At 39.3% G+C, this 27,624-nt stretch overlaps 1 protein-coding gene across 1 annotated transcript in view; it reads right to left on the bottom strand.

Moving 5' to 3' along the window:
• Positions 1–3,244: 3,244 nt before the first annotated feature.
• The window catches only part of LSAMP (limbic system associated membrane protein), a 644,611-nt gene continuing 620,231 nt past the window's right edge, over positions 3,245–27,624 (bottom strand). The window contains exon 7 of the mRNA XM_082625495.1: positions 3,245–6,324. Coding sequence (XP_082481621.1) covers positions 6,227–6,324 — 98 coding nt within the window. The 3' untranslated portion in view covers positions 3,245–6,226. The remainder of the gene's footprint in view (positions 6,325–27,624) is intronic.

The raw sequence follows: 27,624 nt of genomic DNA, 5'->3' as shown, positions 1-27,624 counted from the left end.
ATTATACAACCAGTCCAGGGACCCTGTATTCTAGAAAGTTTTGGCTTTGGAGATGGAGATGTTGGCATGATGGTTCTGAGAAGTGAAGATCAAACTAGATCAAAGTGATCAAACCAGAGATGACAATTAGCTGCTTAGAATGATGAGGTGGGCACAGCGCTACAGGAGGATTAAATTCTTCTTCAGAATCAGAGAATTTAGAGAAGACAGAAGTTTTAGAGATGTCATTCAAATTTCTCACTTTCTGGATGAGAAAACCAAGACTCAGAAAATTCAACTAATTTACCTAAGGTCACATGGCTTGCTTATAGTACAGACCCAGGGCTAGGACCCAATTTTCCTGACTCCCAATCCACCTTCCACCTACCTCACTTTATAAAGTTGTCATTTATATTGGGTAGAGGAGTGTGCTTGAAGTGTAATATTAATTTGACCTAAATTCCTTTCGATAACAGTCTTTGCAGAAAATTCATGTGGTCCCTGTAGTGATCTCTTTGATGACTATTTATGTACCAGCTGTGCAGATTGCAGAAGACATGTATATGTCATTCTGTGAAACAAAACAGACACTTCAAAAAGACTTCAAGAGAACGTGCCTGAGAGAGATACTCCCGATTAAAATGATTCTTTCCTCATTTGCAACAGTCAGGATAGATATATAGAAAATAGATCTACCAGAGTAAGCAAGAGTAACTCTTTCCTAGGGTGATTTAGCAAGATATTTCTCAAGGATATAACATATTTTTGAACACCCCTCAATTTCTTAGGATTGAGATGACAAAGAAGCTCTCCCAATGTCTTTGTTGGATGGAAAATAAAAACTGAATCATATTTTGCTCATCAGGGTATAGGTAACTTACTCTCCTTGGAGCTGTTGAAATGAGACTTCTTAGGTGGTAAGTAAGAGGTAACAAGAAGACACTTGAGACTTGATGTAACAGACACATGAGCCCTTAGATGTCTGCCTTCCTGTCTCTCCATTTCCCTTGCTCTGGGGTCAGGTGAGAAAACTGTGGCAACAGTTGGGAGGAACCCCACTTAGGTCCTGAAGGAACAAAGAGGTGGCCTCCTGTGACCTGAGCAGGATGTGAACCTTTAACAGTTCTGTGGGTCTGCTTCCTTTTGCTGAGACAACCTCATGTTTGGGCAATTAGTCATCCTTCTTCCCATTCTGACCTGTGACATGCTTTGGTTTTTATTTATTTTTATTTAATTTTTTTTCCTCTCAGATTCATAGGTTTAGCTGAACTTGCGCCCTGCATGAAAAATGAAGTTTACATAGTTTATATTATGTACATAAACTACTGATTTACACATGATTGGTGCCTAATTTATTAATCAGCACACAGTATGTAAATGCGCTGAAGGGAAATCAAGATTTTAAAATAAGTTTTCCATGATATCCATAAACATTTACACTGGTGTATATGCTAAACCTACCCCTAACGTTAACACCAGCTTGCTTGCCAACAGGAAAGTCATGTGCGTTGCTGGGTGAAGACAAATTCTTTCTTGAATATCAGTTGGCCACATTTAACAACATAGCTGCAAATGAGAATAGTTTACTTCTCTTCTACTGTATGCACATAAATGTAAACTCCATTTTGCCTTTAGTGAGACGTTTACAGATATTATGCCAACCGCTCTGGAAAATTTACACCACTGGAGCAAATGCAGTCTTTGGAGAAGAAATATTTTAAACACTTAAGTAAAGGAGCCTTCCTAAATTGGATTTGCATTTCTTAACTCAGGGTTTTTATCTAACAATTTTTGTGGTGTGTTTAATATTTGTCTTCAAAATATTAATAGTTTTTGTAGGTCAGGTATAGCATTGCACTTATATTTCTATAAAAAAATGATAGTTATTAGGAACCAAGACTAAATACAGCCTGAAAGGTTTTAAAGTTGAAGAGAAAAATAAGGTCATGGTTATTCCCATGGAACATGGTCCATAAGCAAATTCCTTTTAAACAAATCATTACAAAGTAGAAAAACAGGGCTCCATGTCTTTCTAAATGAAGCATAGCTCTTTTTTTTAAAACCAAATTTAGTACTTTTCTTCCTTTTAAGTTTAAATCATTATTCTAGATTTGTTTTATAATACATATAATATTGTAAATATAGCATCTGTAAAGATAAGATTTAAAAAAAATACATACACATATATATTATTTTTCCACAAATAATTCAAGACCTGCAAAAAACAAAATGGGAAATTCTGGGACACAAGCCAACAGAAACAGTCAAACCACAACTAACCTGGGGATGGAATCTATGATTCTGGAACGGTTAAGAAGCTAATAACTTAGTAGGTAATAACTCAGAAACAGTTTCATGCTGAGGAGTTTAGTTTTTGTGTGCAAAGGAGGTAAGTCTATTTTTGGAGGAGAAACAGATTTTTGTTTCTGCCCTCCAAGAACATGAAAATCACGAGTACTTTTACAAGGTCTCTATGAATAGCCCCAATTGTCTGAAGATGTAGTAAAAAAATGCTCAGGGCAAGGGTGGCGTCTGTCTGATCTGGAAGAGAAGGCAAAGGTCAATGGGACAATTCCTCCCAATGGAAAATGAAAGGACTTTTCCCTAAGCCTTAGTTCTTTTAGAGCAGAGGGATTTTATGTCTCAAAACTAGTAAGACTGTTCCTCCAACAAGGCAAAACGTTCTGGTGAACAATTGCACAGAGGATATAATTCTGCAGTTGTAAAACCTAGGATAGTTTTCATTCTTCAGGAACTGCCCTTGGTCAAGGTCATTTCCACTTTAGTTAAGTGCAAATCAGGTCTAAGGATTTTATTTTACGAATGGTAGAGTTTCACTTTGCATACAAAGGACATTAAATATATTAGCCATTCAGTTTAATTGATGTATTTCACTCCTTTCAGTATACTGCTTCCAACCAGTTGGTTCTTTTCATTGTAGGGTTTCAAGCTTTGATTACCAATGGACAAAATTCTTGAAGAGATTTATCGCACTGTGATGAACTAAATTCCAAGAAGTCCCATGTTTAAACTTACTCTCTTGGTGTCAGTTCTCTGGCTTCTACCTTTTTCCTGACCTTTCTCCAAACTATGTTTTCTTCCATTTTTCACATTGTTTAAAAACATCCTCAAACCTATGAGGTTTCTGGGGTCAATGATTGCTCTGAAACAGGAGACAGGACAAAATACCCAGATCCTACCAGAGACATAAGCAAACACCACAATATTCAATACATGTTTAATTATGTTGAATATACGGACCATTATAATAAAACTCAGGGAACAAATGGTGCTGACATGGCAAAGACATGCCTTTCAATGGATAATCTCCTTCCATAAAGCCAAGACCTTGTCGTTAGGATAAGGCAGAGACAATAAGAAATCTAGGTGTATGATTAAATTCTGTGATGTGCCATGGGGATCTGTTCCTGAAATTGATACTAATCAGAATTAACTCCTATTACTTTTCTCTTCTTATATATCTTTAAATTAGCATGCACTCCACTACAGCTTCCACTTAAGGATGCGGCTGACTCTTCAATATATGGGAAATATTGATCATCAAGGATGATAAGCTTTTATTCCTGCACTAAGAAGACTAAACTGTTAGGGAAATCCCTGATTGTCAATAAATTGATGCTGCATAGGAATATGGCTCACCTTCTCTATATTTTAGTAGCTACCATCTTGGATAAGAATGTCAGTCCTATGTCAGGATCTGCCACAAATACTTTTACACACCACCAAGCCTAATGTGTCCTTCTATTTCATGTCTAAACTGCAAAATCATAAAAGAAGTCTGGTGCTAAGCTTTTAAAACAAACAACAGAATTCCCTAGACGAGATTAAGATTACTGCTCATCAAGGAGATCATTACCTTCAAAGAAGAGATTCATTGCAAAGACCCTTCAATTAATAAAATCTATAAAGATAAATTTCATATTTATTTTTCTTTCTTCCTTCCTGCCCTCTTTCCTTCCATCCTCCCTCTTGTTTCCTTTTTCTTTCTCCCTCCCTTTCTTTCTGTTTCTTCCTCCCTTCCTTCCTCCCTTTCTTCCTTCCTTTTCTGATTTAGTTATGAAGTTTCCTGTTTTACATCACAAAACAGCTATTTCCCAGGTTCTAAGACTTGGTGAGGTACCATATTTGGCTCTGCTGAAATACATTCAATTATGACTTCAGTAACAATCCTCTGTCCTTTCACTAACTGAGCCATTTCCAATGCCTCCTATCTAAGTGAAAGCAATGGTTGGTTTCCTGACACAGATATCTACACACAGAGAGCCAGATCTCTCTGTAAGGCTTTTCCTAAGAAAATCCTTCTGGTGTGGTGGTGATGCCAAGCTTTGTGGTATGTATGTAAGTTTTGCCTAAATGATTACAAGTTTCTCAGCTCTTCTGGTTAAGAACTCACATTTCAGTGTTAATGGCAAGATGACTCTTGTAGATGTAAACTTAAACACTATATCCCCCACTGTATCTTTTTCAGGAGACTAGAAGCCAAGACTGAGCAGAAAAGATGGAATATAATGCCGTTTCCAGTGGAGTGGCCAGCCCGAAGATAACGATGGAATACTATGAACAGTGGTGCTGCAAACACCATCAGTGGATGAGAGGGGAGATGATGTGGGCCACCAAATAAAGTATTAGCCTAGAACACCAGGACAGAGAGCTGCAAAGGAGCACAAGGAGGGGGTTCCTTTTTGTTATGGCTAGCGCTTTGTATTGGGGCTGTGATAGTATTTCTACCGTATGAGTAGGGACCTGGGCATCTGTACTTCTGCCTTGCTCACGCTCACTGTATTTTATCTGAAATAGGGAAATCTCTGCTCAGGGAAAACCATGGGGCAAATGCAGTGTTATTTAACGATTGGAGAGGGGGCAAACCAAGGCTGCTTAGGATCTCCACGTGGCTCTTCATCCTTTCGTTAGGACTTAACACTTGGAGACCTTCCTGCTTCTGGGAATTTGCCCCACACATGCTACTCATTCCTGCAGCAGAGCAGGACCAAGTCTGCAAAAAGCCAGGAAATACATGAATCCCTCAGACGCGGGAAACAAGAGTGAAGTCGGTAAACCTTCTCTCTTAGGTCACCTCATACGCATCACTGATTCTTTCTGCTGTTTGCTCACCCCATCAATAATAGTAGGCACTTTCACTGACAGTGATAATCTGAGTGACTCTGGACTGGGTTCTGACAACTGCACTGGGAGGAAGATGAGGTTCTGCCCGGAGGCGGGACCCAGCTTGGGCTGATACACACAGGTCCTGTGACAGCCGTGGATGGGGGAGTGGCTCTGCCCCTGGCCTCCTTCACACCACGGCCCCAGCCCCTTGTCACAGCCGCATCTCAAGATTACGATGAGCGACAGTATCTACAGCACAATGAGTCTATGTACACATGGACCATTCCCTCGGCATGCTTTAGAGAGAGGCGCACACGCTCACACACACGTACACCCACGTTGAGAGCGAGAGACAGCACGCGCGCGCAGTGGAGAGAATTAAAATGGCACTTCCTAGCATCTGCGGCGTGACTAGTGCTGGTGGGGCGGGCGGGGGGGAGTGAAAGGAAGTGGTGGGGGAAGGATAAAGGGGGCATATCCCGGACAGATGTGGGGGAGATAGAACACACTGAAGGGAAAGTAGATGGTCTTAAAAGTTGGAGAGAGAGTGGAGGCAGGAAAGCCAGGTAAGGCTCAGGGCAGGACTCCATTGATAGTCTGAATGGCTATGAGTCAGCTCAAATAAAAATCAGAATAAAATGATGATGGAAGTATAAACACCAAAGGCAAGACCTGCAAGACAGTATTTTTTCTTTCCCCACAAATGAAAAAAGATGAAGGATCAAGTGTGTGTGTGTGCGTGTGTGTGTGTGTGTGTGTGTGGTGGTGGAGGGTTAATATCCATCTGGTACTTCTTCACTTGTCTTATTTTTACAACATTGGATCTCTTTACCATGATGGAGTCTTTACACAGTATACATTTGCTTAGATATACACATTTCTTGGTAGAACTTTTCCCACCCTGAATTATATGTCTATTTTTATTGATGGATTTTAAAAATTGTTTTAAATGTTGTATTTTCTTCTTCGTTTTCTTATTTTCCCTTTCATTTATTAACACACAAAGTTGTGAAATAAACGGTCTCCCCCCATCTCGCTCGCTCTCTCTCTCGCTCTGTATCCTGTGTGACGCATTTTTGTGTGTTTTTTTTATTATTATTCTTTTTAAACTTTTATTCTGTTAACATTTGCTGAGAAGGCAGAGCAGAGATGCTGCCAGCAGCCACAGTGGTACGGCCAGACTGATGGATCCGTTTATTCCTCTCACCGACCCAGGTCCTGCAGTGCAAAAGAGAGAGAGAAAAGAGAATAGTTACATCTGGCCTACTCTATGTCACAGCTCACAGCTGACTGTGTCAGAGGTAAGACTGGGCCATGTACCAGCATCTCAAAGTCAGGGCACTTATATGCAGCCCAAGAAGGGCTCACGATCTTTTCTAAATCCTTCTCCTTGAGCTATAAGTATTTTAATGGGTATCCTGTGTGATGGAGGAGTGGTCTCCTCTTTGCCCAACTTCATCCTGCATGCCCTGCTCTGCACAGCACTGTGATGCCAGCTCTCATTAAGAGTCCAAGCATTGGTGAGGGTCCTTCAGCAGCCAGACACAGCCTCCTCCAGCTGATTCATCACAGCATCTCCATCAATAAACATGGAAGCAATCTGTTACTCTCTCCTTTCTCAGAGGAAAGCAGTAATTATTTATTTGTTAATGGGGAGGGGAATTGTTTCAAAGTAACATTTATGGATGGGTGGCACCTTAGCTGCAAGGCAGAAAATAAGTCAACTCATTGTGGAATCTTAAGCAGCAGCAGGGGATCATCTGGTTCAAAGTCTTCATTTGACACTTTAAAAATAAAAACTAAAGACAATAACAACAAAAACAAAAAAGCCTAGCAAGGCAGGTCCAAACCAGAAGCAGAACTGAGGCTTGAACTTGCCCAGAATTCATCCTGGAGGGGCTGTCTGTGGGTTTCCCAGTGCCACCTGAGTTTTCCCAATGTGGACACGATTTGGAGGATGTGGGTGTAAGAATGGAGAGGAAAGTGGGGAAGGGATTTGTGTGTTGACACAAAGAGAATTGAGGCAGTAAATGTAGGTCCAAAGAGCTTGTCTCCTATGATTTGCCTGTTGCATTTTCTCCTTTTATATAGCTCTGTTCATTTAGATTCATTACAAGAGAAAAATAGTAGTATTTTTCACACCAAAGACTTTTGAATTTAAGACTGTATGCTTACCAGAGGTAAACCCATGCACATATGGTCACCTTATCTTTGATAAAGGATGCAAGAATATACAATGGAGAAGACATCCGCTTCAATAAGTGGTGTTGGGAAAACTGGACAGCTACATGTAAAAGAATGAAATTAGAACACTCCCTAACACCATACACAAAAATAAACTCAAAATGGATTAAAGACCTAAATGTAAGGCCAGACACTATAAAACTCTTAGAGGAAAACACAGGCAGAACACTCTATGACACAAATCACAGCAAGATCCTTTTTGACCCACCTCCTAGAGAAATGGAAAGAAAAACAAAAATAAATAAATGGGACCTAATGAAACTTAAAAGCTTTTGCATAGCAAAGGAAACCATAAACAAGACAAAAAGATAACCCTCAGAATGGGAGAAAATATTTGCAAACAAAGCGACTGACAAAGGATTAATCTCCAAATTATACAAACAGCTTATGAAACTCAATATCAAAAAAAACAAACAACCCAATCCAAAAGTGGGCAGAAGACTTACATAGACATTTCTCCAAAAAGATATACAGATTGCCAACAAACACATGAAAGAATGCTCAACATCATTAATCATTAGAGAAATGCAAATCAAAACTACAATGAGATATCATCTCACACCAGTCAGAATGGCCATCATCAAAAACTCTACAAACAATAAATGCTGGAGGGCTTCCCTGGTGGCGCAAGTGGTTGAGAGTCCGCCTGCCGATGCAGGGGACACGAGTTCGTGCCCCAGTCTGGGAGGATCCCACATGCCGCGGAGCGGCTGCGCCCGTGAGCCATGGCCGCTGAGCCTCCGCGTCCGGAGCCTGTGCGCCGCAACGGGAGAGGCCACAACAGTGAGAAGCCCGCGTACCGCAAAAAAAAAAAAAAAAACAAAACAAAACAATAAATGCTGGAGAGGGTGTGGAGAAAAGGGAACCCTCTTGCACTGTTGGTGGGAATGTAAATTGATACAGCCACTATGGAGAACAGTATGGAGGTTCCTTAAAAAACTACAAATAGAACTACCATATGACCCAGCAATCCCACTGCTGGGCATATACCCTGAGAAAACAATAATTCAAAAAGATACATGTACTACAATGTTCATTGTAGCTCTATTTACAATAGCCAAGACATGGAAGCAACCTAAGTGTCCATTGACAGAGGAACGGATAAAGAAGATGTGGCACATATATACAATGGAATATTACTCAGCCATAAAAAGAAATGAAATTGAGTTATTTGTAGTGAGGTGGATGGACCTAGAGACTGTCATACAGAGTGAAGTAAGTCAGAAAGAGAAAAACAAATACCATATGCTAACACATATATATGGAATGTAAAAAAAAAAAAAAGGTTCTGAAGAACCTAGGGGCAGGAGAGGAATAAAGATGCAGATGTACAGAATGGACTTGAGGAAATGGGGAGGGGGAAGGGTAAGCTGGGATGAAGTGAGAGAGTGGCATGGACATATATACACTACCAAATGTAAAATGGATGGCTAGTGGGAAGCAGCTGCACAGAACAGGGAGATCAGCTTGATGCTTCATGACCACCTAGAGGGGTGGGTTAGGGAGGGTGGGAGGGAGATGCAAGAGGGAGGAGATATGGGGATATATGTATATGTATAGCTGATTCACTTTGTTATACAGCAGAAACTAACACACCATTGTAAAGCAATTATACTCCAATAAAGATGTTAAAAAATTAAAATAAATAAAATAAACTGTATGCTTAGACAATGACATTCAAAAGAGAAATTGGTGTCACTGTAATTATGTGTCACTTGGAAGTTTTGAGGGCACATACGGAGATCAATACGTGTGAATGAGTGTGTGTGTGTGTGTGTGTGTGTGTGTTTAAACCTATGATGGTTTTCAAATGAAATGGAAGCATTCTCTGGTAGGTACATGTTTCCAAAATTGTCTACAAACATACCAGATCAGGTGTAAAATAATACAGAAAATGTTGAACTCAAAAATGTTTTCCTATCTGTGTTTTATGTAAATAATAATAGGAACAACAACAACCAAATACAACCAAGGAACAATTATGGAGCACTTCTTACAAGTACTGTTATAAATGCTTTACAAATACAAGCACACAAGCATGTTATGAGGCAGGTACTCTAGTGAACCCTGTTTCACAGTGAGATAAGGGAGGCACAGACAGGTTAAATCCATCACACGAGTTTACACAGCTAGTAAGCAGAGGAGCTGGGGATCCCCCGTGTGGCTGGCTCCAGAAACTTTGCCTGTCACCACTGCACAGTGTGGTTACACAGTGAAGGGGTGCTGGTGAGTCTCTTGTCAAACATTCGGCAAATAAAATCTGGGTTTGTTTAAAACAGTAGCCCAGAACAAACAAAACAACAGGATGGCATCCATTATCTTTGAAAAAATGATTTTCATTAGAAGATTTTTTTTACTAGAATGTCTCTTGAGAATATTAAAAATAACCCCTAATATAAAAACATGAATATATACAAAGTTTGAACAGCATAGTTACAGGATAAAATGAGTGTTATTATATGTTGAGCTATGGAAACACAGAAAAACAATGTAAATATTCAATCAATTTAATTTTTCTGAATGGCTGTAGGATCATATTAATAAAAGGCACTGTAGCTACCTTCAGGTTCATGCTTTTCATGAGGAATTAAGGTTCAGGAAGATTTTACATCCTGCACAAAGCACCTGATTAGTAATTGTTGACCAGGCCCTAGTGTTCTGAGTCTTAGCTCAATGTTCTTCCTAATTCACCTCCCCCCAACCCCATTCTTTCTGGCCTTTTAGGACCTTTCATCTCCTTTAATGGTATCTCTCCAGGGCTTCTGGCGTGATGGCAATGTGTTTCCCTATCATTTTAATTCCTCTTTAGACTTTAGATGTCATGAGCTCTGTGGCACATTTGTTTGGATTAGTGTGTCAGTGATGCTTCCAAAACAAAGTCTACACACAAATTGAGGCCATACAGGGTTAAGCAAGAATGATTTTTGTTTTGCCCTAGGGATAGTATGAAAACAGAAAGTTTTCAGAAAGACTCAATTCTGCCTATTTTCTTAATCTCATTTTTAGTGCTGGGACAGGCTAGATTATCTTTCAGACATCTTGGAGTTGAGTGGTACCTAGGGGAGTCTGAAAAGTCTAGTGTTACCATTTTATTTGAAGGGTAGTAAATATTTGAAAAAACAAAAATGCCATCATTGAAAAATATGATATATGCATATATGAACCTAGATAAACCTTTCATATATAACGTTCTTGCTAATGTATGTACACACATATATATGCAGATACCATGATAAGTATATTTGTTATATGCATACTCATATATACACATATGATATACACACATTATAGGTCTTTTAATACACATAATTGAGAATTCACTGTTACTTTCACATGTTATTCTATGTTATACATAGGGAATCCCAGTACAACTGTGCTAATAATCTTTAATTTTATCTCTAATAAAATTATTATTACATATTGGAAATGGATTTTGTGGATCTGTTAAAGATATTTTCATCTCTATCAATTACTATTTATTAAGTGCTCTCATATAGCTATTTGATGTGCTTATATGACTTCCTCTTTTCATAATTGGTTTTGAGAAAAAATAAATAGGCTTGAAAAAGTACAAGGGTAAACGGGTGATAGTTGTGGAATCAACACAAATGTGTGTGCAATTACAGACATGTATATGACGGCATAGGAGACAACTTCAGTTAATGGCTATTTCAGGAAAGAATAATCAGCAAAATCATTAATTATGTTTTAGTTCATAGTTATGAAATTTCTGCTTATTTGTGGAAATGCAAATAATAAATCTTATTTCCCACGCCAGATGGCCACACTCAGCAAGTGCTTTTATATACTGACAGATATAATGAAAGCAAGAGTCTGCAAACATAAATTAGCCTTAAGAATAGATGCGCAAATAGAACCACAATTCAAAAATTGCTACATGTTTTTCATGTAACACACAAAAATCATATCTGGTATTTAGCCACATCCTATATGTGTATATGTGTTTATCTAGTAAACATTCAATAAGCAGTAGAATTATCATTATTGTTATTAACTCTAGAAGTCTGGATTACAGAAAGGCATGAAATACCTGAATCAAAGGCATTGGTTTGTGAACTGGGTCAAGGCTTTTAATGTTTGACCCGAAGGTGCGAAATTTAGCTGCCGCAGGATTGGGAATCTTGAGTCAACACACCAGGTCAAGGTTCTCAGCCCCAGGACAGGATGATAGGTGAGACTCTGTATCGGGGTCGAAGCCGGACCACACTTTGCCATGACAATGCTTATCAAAGGGATTTGTGATTAAGGGCAAGATTGATAAAACATCCTGAAATTTCGGTATCTGAGAATTTGGGGGCAAGTCTTTACCCTACAAATCTGATGCTAAACCAACTGATTTGGTTGCTAAACCAACTGATTTGTCTTTCAGTAAAATCTCAATGAAAGGACAAGGTGATTTTTCAGCACCCGCTTTAGAGAGCATGTGCTTGGAGACACTTTGTGATTCAATGTGGCAGCATTTCTGTTGCTTCTCCTGAATACTTTGAGCTCTTTTCCAGGATTTGGGACCAGATTTATTCAAAATAATCATTAGCCACACCCTCAGTGATCACTGTGCATTCCTTCCAGCCACTAAGGTATCCAGGTCATTTATAATTTTATTCCTGTACATAGTTCAGTCATACAAGAAAAGAAGAATGGCCAGATGAGTTTAAGTTTGAATTCTTCTTAGAATTACTAAGGATTGACTGACTAAGAAGAAAACAAAAATATAAACGATATACAAAATAATTGTTAAGCAAAGGAGAAAAATAATCTCCTAAATGTCTCAGTATCTAGATGCCCAGACTGAGGCCCCCCGTCAATGTCCTGGGAGCCATGTTTAAAGGGAAAAAGACGGACTTTGGCGCCACCTGCTGTCCACTTTCCACCAGTACAGCTTTCTCTGCGTGAATGAATCCACTGGAGATGACAGCCTATAATTTCCAGGCTGGAGCAGATTGGAAGAGGGGATATATTAATATTTTCTTCGACCCGTGTGTCTTAGAATTAAATTTGGGTTCCTTCTCCATAATTCTTTATGCATTAGCTCCTCTTTCTATAAAGTGAGTCTTGGGTAAGGCTGAAGTATTCTCACAGTGAAGTGGGATTATCATATTTTTTCCATCAAAACAGCATCAAATATTTAGACTTGCAAAATTTTGAAATTTTAGGCCATTACTTAGAATTTCTTTGAATGACACGAGGAATTTTTCTCGTTGGTCTTTGAAAAAAAAAATCCTATGCCCTATTTTCTCCTCCACACCAATGCTCTGTGGTATCACTATGTTCTACTAACACCAGCTACTTAAGATTCAAATGTAATTGACAATCATGGCATTGGAGAGGGAAGAAGGGCTGAAGAGAATGGTAGTTTATACTTTTTGCCCCAAATAATCTTGGTCCTATGTACATATTTTTGGTCACCTCTTCCCTGCTGCATTCTGTGAGGACTTGCTAGCACTGGTCATAAACAAGGTGCTGGCCCTTTCCTGGGTATAACCAACAAAGTGTGCACAATCTCTGAGGCTCTTTACTCATAGGCTCTAAGTACCACAAGAATAGGTTCTCACTATTGAGAATGATCTTGGTAGTCTCATCCCCTTTGAAACTCAGAGAAGAAGACATCTTCATAGGAGACAATTACCAATCCAAGTGGGTGGCCATGAAGATTTATGGAGGGTGGTGTCTGCCAAACAGATTTTTCCATGACACTGTCGGGGATTTCTGTTGGTTTTGTGAAGATGACACCTCAGAATTGGCAAATTGTTTGAATCTTAGGGTCCATATCCTGAAGCTTTGAACTGATTGCACTGTCTTTGTAGGGGAAAGTATACAACTTATATGCCACATGGCTGATGAGGTTATGTGGGGCAGTTGGAGGGCACAAAATCCCGGGATATCCCAGCAGCCCGGGTATCATGTAGCAGGGTGAGAGTATATGAAGACCTGGGAGAACGCTCAGGCAGGAGGGGATATTAAATGCTCAAGTGCTCCATTTTAGGAGACTCTGTTCTATCTCCTTTAGCAATATATCTACTTGAACAGCCAACAAGGGATGGTAAAGTAGACTCTGTCTCTTCTGAAAGCCTTGTCATTGGGCAGTGAACATTTCCCAAAGTGCAGCTCTGCAAGAATTAACCATGGGCACTTAAGGAAAGTGGGAGGGGGAATAACTTGCTCAGTTCCAGAGATTTAAAAATGAATAGCTGTCAAAAGCAATATTGGGGTCATGGGTTGGATCAGGGGCTGTTTTTCGCAAATGAGAAAGTTCACAATTTGGGAAAAATAGTAGCAAATGTGTTATGGAATTTATTATCACAGATTATTGAAATGAAATAAAGTGTATAAGGCCCCAATGTATTTCTGTAGAATCTTAATTTTAACATACAGAAGGTAATCAGAAATAAGAACCATACCTTTTTGCTTGAAGTGCACGGTGGTGCCAATTTCTAAAAAGGAAACATTTAGCAAAACAAAAACAGGTAAAAAGTTCTGTATCAATTGAGAATAAGCACAAAGGTAGTCTGGTACTCTCTAGTGAAAGGAGCATGAGAGGAAGGGTGGGAAGAACACTCTCAGAGGAACATATATGGGTAGAGATGGAAAGAAAGGCACACAGAAAGAGATTGTTTTGTTGGAACAAATGTTGTGCAGTTGGAGGTGGAAAAAACAATTTGCAACTACGAATACTTGATGTAACATGTGATGTGTGCAAACAAGTACAAGAACTCTGAGTATGGCATGTAAAAGTACACTTGACTGCAATTTAGGGGAATGATAGGATGTGTCTGGCCCCCGACCCCATTCTACCATTTTGCTCCTGGTTTGCTTTACTCAAGCTAATTGACTTTCTTCCTTTGCCTTTCTTCCTTTTCTTCTAATACACGAAATCCATTCCAACTTTCAAACCTTTGCACTTGCTGTTTCAACTGCTTGGAGTGTTCCTCCCCAGACCTCTGCCTGACTCAGTCACTTCATTCAGATTTCTGCTGAAATGTCAACAACCCAGGAAGGATTTCTCTCATCACCTTCTCAAAAATGGTATCCTCTGTTACTTCCTATTATTTTACCCTGATTTACTAATATTAAGAGCACCGATCACTACTTGGCATCATGTCATACACTTACTTATTTGCTTGTTCAGAGTTTATCTCCTCTGTTAGAACATATGTGCCATGAAGGCAGCAACAGTGCATGTATTGTCAACTATTGTATCCCTGGGGCCTAGATAAGAGCCCGGCATGCAGCAGGTATTCAATAAATATTTGTCGAGTGTATAAATAAATCTCAGGGTTGGAAGAGCTTCTATAGGTCAAATACTTGCCTTCCTTTTAAGTATCCTTATCAATTAAACCACAGTACTTAGACCTTTAGGAGTAAATATGGAACATTTCCATAGGATACTTTGAATCTCAGGACCAGCTGAATGACTGCTCAGATATAGGAGTCCAAACCATGGCTGTTGGATAGGGATTTTCTTCTCTTTGAAGATCAGCATGTAGCCCTGCATCCCTGAATGGCATGCTTTCACTAAGTGACTTGGACTCTCAAGCCAAAGAGAAGCTTTTGATTTGGACAGCCAGTCTCCTCACTGTCCTGCTTGAAACTTGTTTATGCTTTCTTATGGCTTCCGGGATAAAGGCTAACATCCCTAGCATGACATCCATGGCTCTGCCCTTTCACCCCTCCAGCCTCATCAATGTTTATCATCTCTGCATTCCAGCCCACAAGCCATCTTGATGTTCCATGGTACCATGTTTTCTCTGCTGTGGGGCCTATGGCCTAATGATGTCTCTACTAGGAATCCCACTCGTCATTCAAACTTCAGTTACAAATTCCACAGAGATGTCTTCCTTTGACTCCTTGGTAAAATTATGTCCCTTTGTTATAAGCTCTGTTCTCCTTCATAACACTCATCTCAGTTTTAATTTCAAATGCATTTGTCTGAGGTTTGGATTAATGCTTATCTTCACTAGTGAACTTTGAGTTCCACGGAAGCAGAGGCTGTTATTGTTCCCTGTTTAGCACAGCAAATGCATGACGGCACTCTGAGTGCAAAACGGGCCAAAACAGAACGGGCGGAATCACTGAAGTATGAGAAAAATAAAGGTATGCCAGGCATCCTCCTAACAGAGGATCTGAGACAGAGAGGCATCCTCCTAACAGAGAATCTGAGTAGCTGAACTCTTTATTCTCTGATTTAGCACAAAGGGGTCAGATCTTCAGAATCAGGTCTGCAAAGTTTCTGAGGTTCAGAGCAATCTCCTAAACCTCTCCCTCCCCAATTTTCCATTTGCCCGTCCAAAGGAGACCACAACGAGAAGCTCTCAAACAGCATGGTGTTTTCTAGCATTCTTATGATGCCAATAAGAAGGGCGCAATTATCCTAGTGTCTGAAGTCTTGAAAATGTTTGACTACAATTCAGCGTTAGCAAAACTAGTATCAGCTGGACTGTGTGTGCATCTAAGGACAGTTTCCCTAAACTGGTCAGGTGTGGAGTGGGGGCTGGTGGGGAGCCCCGTGTGAATGTTCTTTTATACCATGAGTGCTGGTGCACTTCCAAAGACACTCAAGGCCATCAGTACCTGCCCTACTATCCTTGAAGAGTTAGTCCATTCCTTGTAGCAGGATGGAAGTGCATTCAGAAGCTTGGAGCAAGATTTCTGCTCCTCTCCTAGCAGAAGCCAGCAACTGATGTCTCTCTCACCTTAGAAGTGAAGCAAGATTCTATCAAGATATAAAATGCCAGTCTCCACTGATCATTGGACCACTAACGTTTCAGTTGTATATTAAACACACTGACACCTGTTTTCTTTCATAATACCTTCTCTCACCACTTTTCTTTGAAATCAGCATATCACCTTAAAATTTGTGGAAAAGGCACTGTAGAGAATTGCTTATCATAATAGGAGGAAACTGAGGCCCAGAGAGGCTAATCAGTTCTCCAAGGTCACACAAACAGCAAGAAGCAGAGCTGAGATTGAAGTTCAGGGCTCCCAGTTCTCCAGCCAGAACTCTGAACATTATTCACTATACCCCTCTAGAATTTTTACGACAGCAAATCTGAGTAAGCATAGCCTATATAACTCTAGGGTTATCTATCACTGGGACATTTAAATGATTCAATATTGACTGGGGAAAGTTTGACTGCTCTGTGCAAAGTACAACTTCTTTCTTTGGTCAAGCCTTTTGGTTTATCATTCTTTAGAATTTAGAAGGACCTCTCAAGGTCACAAAGTGATGCTCTTCACCCAAAGGGGCTTACATCCGTGATGGAATCATCTTCATGTAAAGAACACTTGTTTTTCCTTGCTGCATCCCAGGCCTCATGGAATAATTCCAAGCAATTGTTCAGGAACCTGGGCAGGCAGGGAAACCAATAGTTCTGCTTAGGCTATAAATTATCACTTCATTTCTCTTTGCCTCAGTTTCATCAACTGTAAAATAAGTTCAATCAAATGCTTCTTATAAATTTATTCTATCAGTTAAATTAATTATCATACTATGCTTAGAATGCTGCCAGACACATAGTAAATGCTCAATAAATAAGAGTTGTTGTTGTCAGGTTTATGGTAAAAATCCCTTCTAGGAAAGATTGTCATTTAAAGTTTGGTGGAAAAAGAGAACAACAGATCTTAAAAGCAAGCCATAGCAGTACAGTTTCAAAAAAAATTTCTTTTTAAAAATCTGCAACACTATGGATGAACAAAACAAGATAATGCTAGCACACTGAAGTGATAGGGAAGCAGGCTGATTAGGCAGCAGTTTGGTCAGGAGAAAACTAGCAATGGGTTAACCAGTCACTGGCACAGGCTTGGGCAAAAGTTTATATGTCCTAAATGGATTTCTTAGGGAACAGACACTCCCCTACTAATCAATTAAAAAGAGTTCAACAAAAGAATTTAAAAACATTGCTCAAATACTACACTCTATGAAGAAAATGTCACAAAAATTCAGATAAAAATATACACTTGTTTAAAATATCTTTAAAAAGCAAACTAGCTTACCAGTTATATTTTAGGAAGTCTTCCCTATTGCAATAAATGAACTAGTTTGTGAAATACTAATGATCTTAACACTTGGAATTCCATTTGTACTTAGAAAAAGGGAACAGAGCGCTTATTTTGTACAATTATTTCCTACTCATCCTCTTCTGTTAGAATAGAACATTCTCTTTTGAGGAGCAAAATCCCGTATTTTTTTGAGCGGGGCTCTTTGAAAACTTGGTTGTATGCTGCCATCTTGTGGTAATACTAAGACATGTTCCTTTGCGCCGTCTAAAGTAAATCACCTTTGTCCACGAGGTGGCAGTAGTGAGAAAAAAAATTATTATTTTTTAAGATCAGGCATGAAATGTTATTTGCAAAAAGGAGTCTTTCCTATTACAGGCAAGAAAAAAAAATTTTTTTTGGTCCCTAACAACTGACAATTATTCTTTCTTTTCCAACGTGAAGGCAATCTCAGGTTCTTGAGTAAAATTGCCTTGCCAGGGATATACCAATTCTGTAGGGATTCCCTGGACATACCCATTAGAATATACCTGAAACCTACCATTTTTATGCCTCTCGAAGACTTCTCTCCATACGTCGATCTTGCTTTAGCAAATACACTTAAAAAGTAAGCATGGCAGTGCCAGTCTAAATAGTAAAATAAAAAGATAAATCTGCAGCAATACAATGGACAAAATTTTGGGGGGTTCTGGTACAGAGACAGTTCTAGACTTCTGTGGAAGCATTATTGTCATATGCTTAGATCTCAGCTCCTGACGAAGGCGTACAAGGAGGCAATGGGAAAAATAATTTAATACTAGAAGAAGCAAGTGCCTTGATGAAGTTATTTATGCTAATCTGTCTTTGACTTTTGACTTTCAGATTCTTTAGAACCAGCCGTGTTATACAAACATGCAGCATCAGAAAGAGCTGACTGGGCTTTTCTCATTGGCATAGACAATGTCTTCCTTGTTCACTACTGTAGCCTCAGCTCACTATTTCTCTAGCGCAGAGTATGTGTTCAATAGATTTGCTGAATAAGTGTCTGAGTACATAAATGAATAAATGAATGAGTGACTGAGTGAATGAATTAATCAATCAATACTTTAAGAGCTGCCCTCCCTAAGATTCTAGGTAGGGGGAAATTTTATTCTCTGAAACCACTATGCCTTAACACAAAGGCAAAATGATTGTTGGGAATTCACAGTCATTTAAAGAACCATATGGGGCTGGGAGGTCCTTTCATTAGTCCCCAAATCCCTGGCAGGTAGAAAATTTTCTGGAGGGCTAAGCTTTATTTAAGAACTCATGAAATTTAAACCTTAGAAAATAAAAACCCAAGATGTTCTTTTGTTCAAAGGCCAGATTTAGTCTTTTCTCTCATCTGCCATTATGTGGTATAATTAGGTCTCTCTCTCTCTCTCTTTCTCTGTAATTACAGTGAGTGTTGTGAAGGTGAGGGATGCTTCACTGGAAGCTCTAGAGTTTACAGTTTGGTAACTCCCTTAGTACCTGAGGAAATTTCCATATCTATATTTATGAGCTATTTTGGCATTTTGCCTTCTTTGAATTTTATCTGGGAGAGGAGGTGAGGTTACAACGAATCCATGAGGAGAAGAATTGATTTTCAGTACTTCGACTCTTGACAACTTATCTCTAATTCTATGCTTATAAGCATTCATTCTAATTCACAGGTAGGATATGTAGAGTTTAGTGGTTTATACTGTTCGTGCAATTGTTCTAATTCCAGGGTAGTTACTTGAATGTAAACGGCTCACTTTTCAATACACCACAGCCATTGGAGCAAGGAGACATTCTCTGTTGCATATGGCACAACTCTTTCTATGAGGCCAATCTTCTGATATGTCTCAGGTTTTGAAAATGACATGTTACAGGACTTAAAATAACTAATCGCACTTTTTTTCTGGGCCAGAATTAATAAGAGTGTATGTTCAGGGGAGACGGAGGGTCCAAATTCAACACAGATTTTATCCTCCAGTTGCCTGGGAAAAGTAAGAGAGGGACAGAGTTAAAATCACTAAGAAATTTAATGAAATTAATGTATAAGAATATTCGACGCGATGCTTCTTCTTCCCTCACTGATGCTGAGGACCTGAAACATAACATTTGTTAAGGGTCCTCCATGGGAATTTATGATTTTTTGTGCTCTTTTTTTTTTTTTGTCAAGGTTTTGAAAAATAAAACCTTTTTTTTCTATAGTAGCTTAAAAGGGGGACATTTTTATTAATTCAATTTTCAAAGCCACACTCTGAAAGTTGTTAATTTCTTTCTCAATGGTTTCTCTGCTCTACTTGGAGGCTTTAGGGATTAGCACTTCTACTTACAAGTATTATTATTATTTTCCTTTTTACATAGGAAAAAGATATGCCTATGATTTCTATTTGGATTGTTAGAGTTCTAAATTTTCTCTTTTACTATCTTCACGTTTTATAAACCCTAATGCCTAGTATTTCTAGAGTAATGTTCTCTGAGAATCACAGTAATCATTCTGCATCTAGTTCAGGGGAAAAGCCAAAATACAGAAATAGTTCTAAGCGTCAACATTTAAGATTATTCCTGTTTTCTTAGTTATTTCATAGGTTGATCATTATCCTGACTACTAGGAAAATACATCAAACTGGTTGGGAAAACTAAAAAGTCTTAACATGTCATCAATATTTGAGAAGGGAAGTTGGCCTCCACCTTAGCTAGATTTGTGTCAGAAAGGAATCCTACACTTTACTTTCAAATGCTCCTAGGGGCTTTTCCTCTTAGAGTGGACTGTGACCAGGAATGGACTTCAGATGTTTGATGCTGTTTTGGAGTGAGTCAGAGACATGAATGATTTACCAAGTTTTTTGCCACCCTAGACATATGGTGAGAGCTCCGTGGTGAATGCATACGTAAATCCAAATCAAAACTAATGCTGACATATTTCTCATTATATGATAAAATAATCGAGACTCATTCCTTATTCTCATCAATTAGTGAACCAACCCTCTACTAACTAAACATTCTATACTAAAGGGAATTGGAGAAAATATTTTTACAATAAAAGGTCATTTCATTAAAAAAAGACAAATTTGTATTAATACCCCAATTTAGAAAGAGAGCATAGGAGGACCCACATCTGAAAGGAGGACTCTTACTGGAAATCCTGGAGGTGACACAAGGGAAATCTCTTGTAAAATGAGTCAGGTTTGACTTAGGACCTGGAAGAGTTGAGAGAGTGTTTGTCCCTGTGGAGAGAGCACTAGCTTGGGGGCAGGAACACTACTCCTGGACCTGCCTCTTCTGTGACCTTGAGCAAGCCACAGAAACAGGCCCAGCCTCAGAGAGGGCAGAAAAAGGAGAAAGGGTTAGGTGTTTTTTTTTTTGCGGTATGTGGGCCTCTCATTGTTGTGGTCTCTCCCATTGCGAAGCACAGGCTCCGGACGCGCAGGCTCAGCGGCCATGGCTCACGGGCCCAGCTGCTCCGCGGCATGTGGGATCTTCCCGGACTGGGGCACGAACCCATGTCCCCTGCATCGGCAGGCGGACTCTCAACCACTGCGCCACCAGGGAAGCCCGAGTTAGGTGTTTTAACCTGAATATTTCATAGTACACTGACAGCTCAAACATTCAGGCGAAACATTTGTTTATATCATTATTAATGGTGCTATCTCTGGGGAGAGAGATTATATATGATCTTTATTTTCTTCTTTATAGTTTCATATATTTTCATATTCTTCCATAATGAGGATACATAACATTTATTATCAGAATGGAAAACTATTTATAGAAACAAATCAATGCATTAAAAAAAAAACTCTAAATCTGGGGAAAAGAAAATAATCAATTTCTGATTATTTAGCTTTGGGATGACATCATTACAAAGAGAATGAATGTTTTCCTCCACTTTTTAGTTGGCTGGTATCATCCAGTAAAACTAAAGAGAAGCTAAGATAGGTGAGGTCTGACTTCTATAAGGAACATCGTCTTTACAGCATGAAGTGACAATGCAATAAGAAATGTAATATATGGTTTTATGAGGTCCTTCTGACTGCACGCTTGAAGTAATTGCCCTGTAGAGTGAGTAGAGATGCACGAATTAACTTTAACTGCTACGGGCTCTGCTCAGTTGTGATATGGATGGTTCCAGAGAGTGCAGACTCACTAAGCACTCCTGACATAAAGAGAGGGTTTCATTAAGTCTCTTACCGCAAAGTCAGCCTTCTCAAATCCTGCAGATTTCTTATTTAGCCTGAGAGGTTTAATTTTTAATAATCAGTGAATTAAAATGTTAGAGAATGCCCAATGTGCTAAGTTTAATAAAGGAGTTTCCCTGGGCTACTCCACCTAAAATATGCATAAGATAGAAAAATTCCAGAAGCAAATTTGTTTGAATCAGCTATCAGTAAGGTATTAGGGCCAGACATGAACCTTCTGTCTTAAAGAAGAAACAAATGCTTCTGCCCTTGTGCCTGGAACACGCCCATTGCACCTGTGGGTAAAATCTTGGCCTCTGCCCCTCGATGGAATTAAAGAACAGTCATCTCATTTCATAAAGAGCTATCTCCCAGCCCCGAATCTACTTATTGTTGGGGCAAAGTAGATTATATTGTCCGTGTTTAAAAATATACATTTTATGTATATTTGAAGCCTTTTGTGCCTTCATGTATTTAACTAGCTAAAAAAGGATTTAAAAAGAACAGGTTTGGGTAGGTCTCTAGAGATTTTCCTCCTGTCTGGTTTTCTTTCTCTCTACTTCTATGCTCTAAATTGTGAATTGCAGATCCTTTTTAGAATCCATTTTAGATTTAAATTCTAAGGAATTGAAGATGGTCTTTAATCCATGTAATATGTGTTTTCATTTTGCAAGTTTCAAAATCAAAAACATTCAAATACCATGAAGCAAGGTAACTAGCCTATGGAATTTGAATGCAGAGATAACAAGTGAATTTGTGAGATTTCCTGGGATTTTAAGGCTCTTGTAAATAAGGGATTATTTATTGGAAATAAGGGAAGATAAGGGATTAAAAAAGGTGGTATGCTCAGAGTTACCCTAGGGCCTGCGTCTGCGGCACTGACCGCCACAGGGCAGAACCTGGTGAAGGCGGTTCTCGGTTCTGCTCTGGGCCCTTCGCAGTGACTGTACTACTTGGAGCGCCAGGATGCCTCAGTGATTTATCTGTCATTCCTGCTGTGTCATCGACTCCAAACATAGCATCATTGCCAGGTTCTAGAGCAGCTCCTGGAAAACGCAAATGGCTCCATATGACCTGACCGTTCCTACAACTAAAATAAAAACCTACTATCAAACCTCCTTGTTGAGAGGCTGAAAGTTTTCTTTAGATGTTCTGCTAGATAATAGGCTCTCAGCATCCTCCAGAAAACTCACCTCTGTAACACTACCTACCATACAGTATACACTACCCGTACATATCTGTACAATCAGGCTGACGGGTGTTCTTTCTTGTCTTAAATGTGTAACAGGGGTAGAAACGCCCATCTCCTCTCTTTCAACTCCACTGGTTTATCACTTTTCTTTTAAACAGGCCAGATGCAAACAAGGAAAAGTAAGAAACTATTAGGGGAAAATGTATTTTTTTTTCAGATTTTAAAAATTCATTAGACCATGTTGTTCAGCTCTCCCTGGATTCTAGACCTCTGCATTCCTGGGATGTTCTGTTCCTCTCTCCCTTCTCTCCTTTCTGCCTTAATTTTGAACTTCACTTTCACCTGGAAGCCTCTCTGACCAGTCCAGGTTAGCTAAGGTGCCCCTGTTCTGTGCGCCCCATATACCACACAGGTTTCCTCAACTTAGCAAACTTTCCTGTGATTGCTTAATTCATCATCTACTGCCCCGTCTGGTCTGTAAGCTCTATTAGTACTGAAGCCATGTCTGGCTTGCTCTCCACAGTGTTTCCCAAGATCCAGCTGAGAGCTTGGCATGTAAAAAGTACTAGGATAGTCCTTTTTTTTTTTTTTTTTTTTTTTTTGAGGGAATGAATAGTGTAATCAAAATATCGTGTATTGTTAAATAAACTTCATCTGGGCCAGAAACTAGTGTGCACTGCCCTTTGAGAATGAAGTTTATTTCTTGTGTTCCTCACGGTTAGAAATCAGAGGAAAAGAAAATGTGGACTCTAAAAGGAACTTTACAAAGCAAAAGCAAATGGAGAGTACATCTAAATGCAGAACAAGTGACACTATTCATTTAATGATAGAATGGGAGGGCTGATCCTTAGGGAAGACCAACCTCCCATGGATGAGAGCATGCCATCTTTTTCAGCACTGCAACACAAAGTAAGCAGCTTTCAACAATGAACTTACCTGTATTCAGGAACTCCAGGGAAGAAAATAGAACAAATCTCCCAAGTTACTCTCTAACTTGCGATTCAACAAAGAGAAGTGCAAGCTACTGCTTTTCCTTCTTTCTTTCCTTTTTTTCTTAGTTGCTTCTGCCCTCCAAACATTCACATGGACAATTGAGAAAGCACTTTAGAATGGCCAAGAAACTTTCCAACATAGAACATGGCTGGGGATGCTTGGTGCCGTGCGGGCTAAAGAAGATGGGATGATGCACAGAATGGGTGCTCAGCCAAGGCACAGTTCTCTCTTACTGCTTTTTTTTTTTTTTTATCTTTTGAAAGCACAGGATGCTACTGTTGCCCCAAACAATATCCTCTCAGGCAGTTAAAAGTCATACCGGAACTGCAAGGTTTGGAAGGTGAGTGGTTGAAGCAGAATCTCCCTTGTGAGTATGGGACAGATAAAGTAGAATGGACTGATAGCTGTGATTTATAGCAAAGATACTCTGTTAATGGTAATGTCTAGGTATTGAAACATACACATGTGTTACAGAGATGTCGGAAGCGTTTTCTTTTACAATCAGCATTGTGATGAGTAAAATAGTGCAGTAAACTATGGCAGTGCTTGACTCCCCAGGGTCCAATTAGGAAGCATGATAAATGACTTGTAAGGTCTCTCCCCCTACTGATTTGTGGCCGCTATAGCTGACAATTCTCAGTGGAGTCCTAGTGAGTGGTCTGCCTACCCCCATCATATATCTGTGTACAAATGAACACCTTACTTTGGAATTCCGAACTCATTATGTCATGCTGTGTTCTGACTTGGCAGGTGTGTTGTTTCTTCACCACAGTATACAAGAGGAGATGTAAGGTGGGACCCCTTAAGCTGATTTTTTTTCCCTTATGGAAGTGCTTGTTTAATTTAATACCTACAAATGACTTGTGATGATGAAAGTACATTGTGGGGACGGAGTGACTGTATAAGAGAAGTTGTTACTAAGGTTAATTTGTATCTTGCCTCTTCAGAAGTAGATGTTTCCTCCAGATAGATGGGATAATGGCTTTGTGGTGCTTGCATGGCTGGTAACCAGTGTTTAGAAGTGAATGCTAACAACATCAAAACTTTTTTTTTTTCTCTCTCCTTTTTTGCGGTACACGGGCCTCTCACCGCTGTGGCCTCTCCCGCTGCGGAGCACATAGGCTTCGGACGTGCAGACCCAGCGGCCATGGTTCACGGGCCCAGCCGCTCCACGGCATGTGGGATCCTCCCGGACCGGGGCACGAACCCATGTCCCCTGCATCGGCAGGCGGACTCTCAACCACTGCGCCACCAGGGAAGACCCAAAACTTTTTCTATGGTTTTATTTGAAGGATGTCAAAGAGAGAGTGTATGCATAATGCAAGGTGAATATGGTGGAAAATGTAGAGAAAAAGATCAAGAAATACAGATAACAGGAATAAGAATTTCAGGTGAAAAGGAAAGAGGGAGCCATGGGGCAGACAAAAATTAAAGATTATACTTTTGCAGGGCTATACTATGAAATGTGTCAGGGGCTGAGACTGCATTGATGATTCAATTCTTGGAAGAATATGTATTCTTTCTTTTTTAACTCTTAAGTAGTGCCACTTCCTTTAAGGACTCTTGATCCATATCATGTCTCTGAACCTAGAGCGAAGCTTCCAGTGAAAAGACCTCCTTCCTGGCTACACCCAGCAACGCTCCTCACAGCACATTGCTACCTCCTGCTAAATGTCATCCTCTGGCAAACACCGAGGCGAGCTCTCTAAAGACCAGAGGGGCCTGCATCAGCATTTTCTGTCCATTCAAGATCCTGATCTTCTCACCCTTTGGGGCAGCATGCTAACATTTTCTGCTGCAAATCTCACTGAGCTCTTCTTAGGCGGCTTTCTTCCTTTTAATTAAAAAGACAAGACTGTCAATTACTCAAACTTAATCCCAAAATGTAATTGTTACTTTGAAAGATATTTTTTTTCTCATAAAGCTCATAGAAGAGAAATATTTCCATCAAATTAAAATTTAGTAGGAGCTTGGATTTTTAAAAAAATATTCATCTTCAAGTCCCTGCTGGCTCTAGAAATCGAAATAGCACAGCAAGGCATAAATACAGGGAGATCACCAGGAAAGGCTGACTGATGTAGGCAGATCCAGACTAGGAAAATAGGAAAAGGCATCAGAAAAGAGTCCCAGGGCTAAAAATTCTCCTTCCTTTAAATTGACGCTGTAGGATTTTTACCCATTTAGCTTGAAGCTAAATATAAATTCTGAGAGAGGTAACACTTCCAAGCTTCTGTTGGACATTTAAATAAGAGCGTGAATAAATTTCAGAATTATTCTTGCTAGAAAATTTTAACAGGGAGAGAACAAGAACCGTTTAGGAAACAGGGCAGAAGGAATAATGAAGAGGTGAAAGAGCAAAACACAGAAGTGGATTCAACAGAGAGAAGTGCTTGTTACAACTGGGTCTAAATCAGTGGTTTGGGGTACCTATTACAGTTGGGTCTAAATCATTGAATTGGCTGGTGAAGTAATGATTCTAGGTGAAGTACTGGCACAACTATCCCACTTGGGATAGACCGGGAGGAAGTCAGACTCCTGTTCCCATTAAAGGAGTCAGAGGGTGGTTGCCAGGTATTCATGTCAACTCTTAAATCATCTTCATTGTATTAATCAGGGACCATGATTCTGCTGTAAATTTGTGTTGATGTGGCTACCTAAGTTCTATTAAAAAAAAAAACAAGACCCTTGTTTCCATCACCTAGTGGGAAAGGAGAAATGTACTTAAACACTGAAGCTGTTCCTAGGACATGCTTTACACCTTTGAGCAGAAAAAAAAGGGCAGGTTTTTTAGACTGATGATCATTATGGATTAGTCTGACAGGTGGCAATGTGCATACGGGCATCCACAGCAAGTGCATGAGTGTATGAGTGTGTGCCACATAGTAGGGAACTGTGCAGCTGGCAGCTCCTCTTAAGTGTAGTATTATGATGGTGGTGAAAAATAATGAAAAGTCTTCTTTATCTGACCTTGGGATACTTCTCTATTTAAACTTGTTAGCAGTTTGGGCATTTCAGACATCCCTAGAAGTCAAAATATGTCAAACTATAATGAAGCCAAACCAAACTTTTATCTAACTAATATCCAGGCAACATGATACATGATACAAGCACATCTTTAACTATAAGTACATCTTTAAGAATTATAAGACATATGTGTATCTGAATACGATCATTTTGCATTCAATATGCTTTCTTTCTAGGAAATTGAAGCTCTATTTATATATTATTTAAAACACCATTTGAGCTTGTAGGCATGAAAAATATAATTTCTTTCCCATTTCACAGTTGGAAAAACTGAATTAAAGAGAACAATGCTAGTAATTATCCATGATTAATAGAGGTGTGTATGTAAATCAGCCTGAATAAGTGTGTGAAATTAGATGTGCCGATGCCAGACAGCTCTGCTCATGTTTTTTAAAGATGGATGCTTTCAAATCTCTGCGTGAGTTGGGCATACAACTCTGTGTGTTGAGTGGGTCTGGAAATGGACTTTGTAAAAGTGTATGGATTGTAAGGCAACTGTATTATATATTATAAGAATTATAATACATAAAATAAATTAGATGAGTGTTTAAAATTCATTAGACAGATATATCTAATACATATCTAATGAACATGAGTGCATACATAATGGTTATTTATAATGTACTATAGATTTATATATGTGCCTGGGTGCAGCAAGGAGTAGATTGGAATTTGGGTGTACTTTGATGATTGAAAGTGTAGGAGAAGGTGCATGTTAGTTTCCTAGGGGTGTAGGGACTAATTGGATTAATACATGCAAAAGCGCTTAGAACTCTATTACAGGAGAAGCCCACTATCTATGTTAGCTATTGTTATTATTAATATTACCGTTTTTATTAGACAAGGTAAAACTGCCGTTATAATAAGGAGCAGAAAAGAAGCATT

Source organism: Mesoplodon mirus, assembly GCF_964341445.2.
Source record: "Mesoplodon mirus genome assembly, chromosome: 6".
In the NCBI taxonomy this organism is placed as follows: domain Eukaryota; kingdom Metazoa; phylum Chordata; class Mammalia; order Artiodactyla; family Ziphiidae; genus Mesoplodon; species Mesoplodon mirus.
The sequence above is the reverse complement of the archived record's forward strand: the minus strand, read 5'-3'. Positions and strand labels throughout refer to the sequence as shown.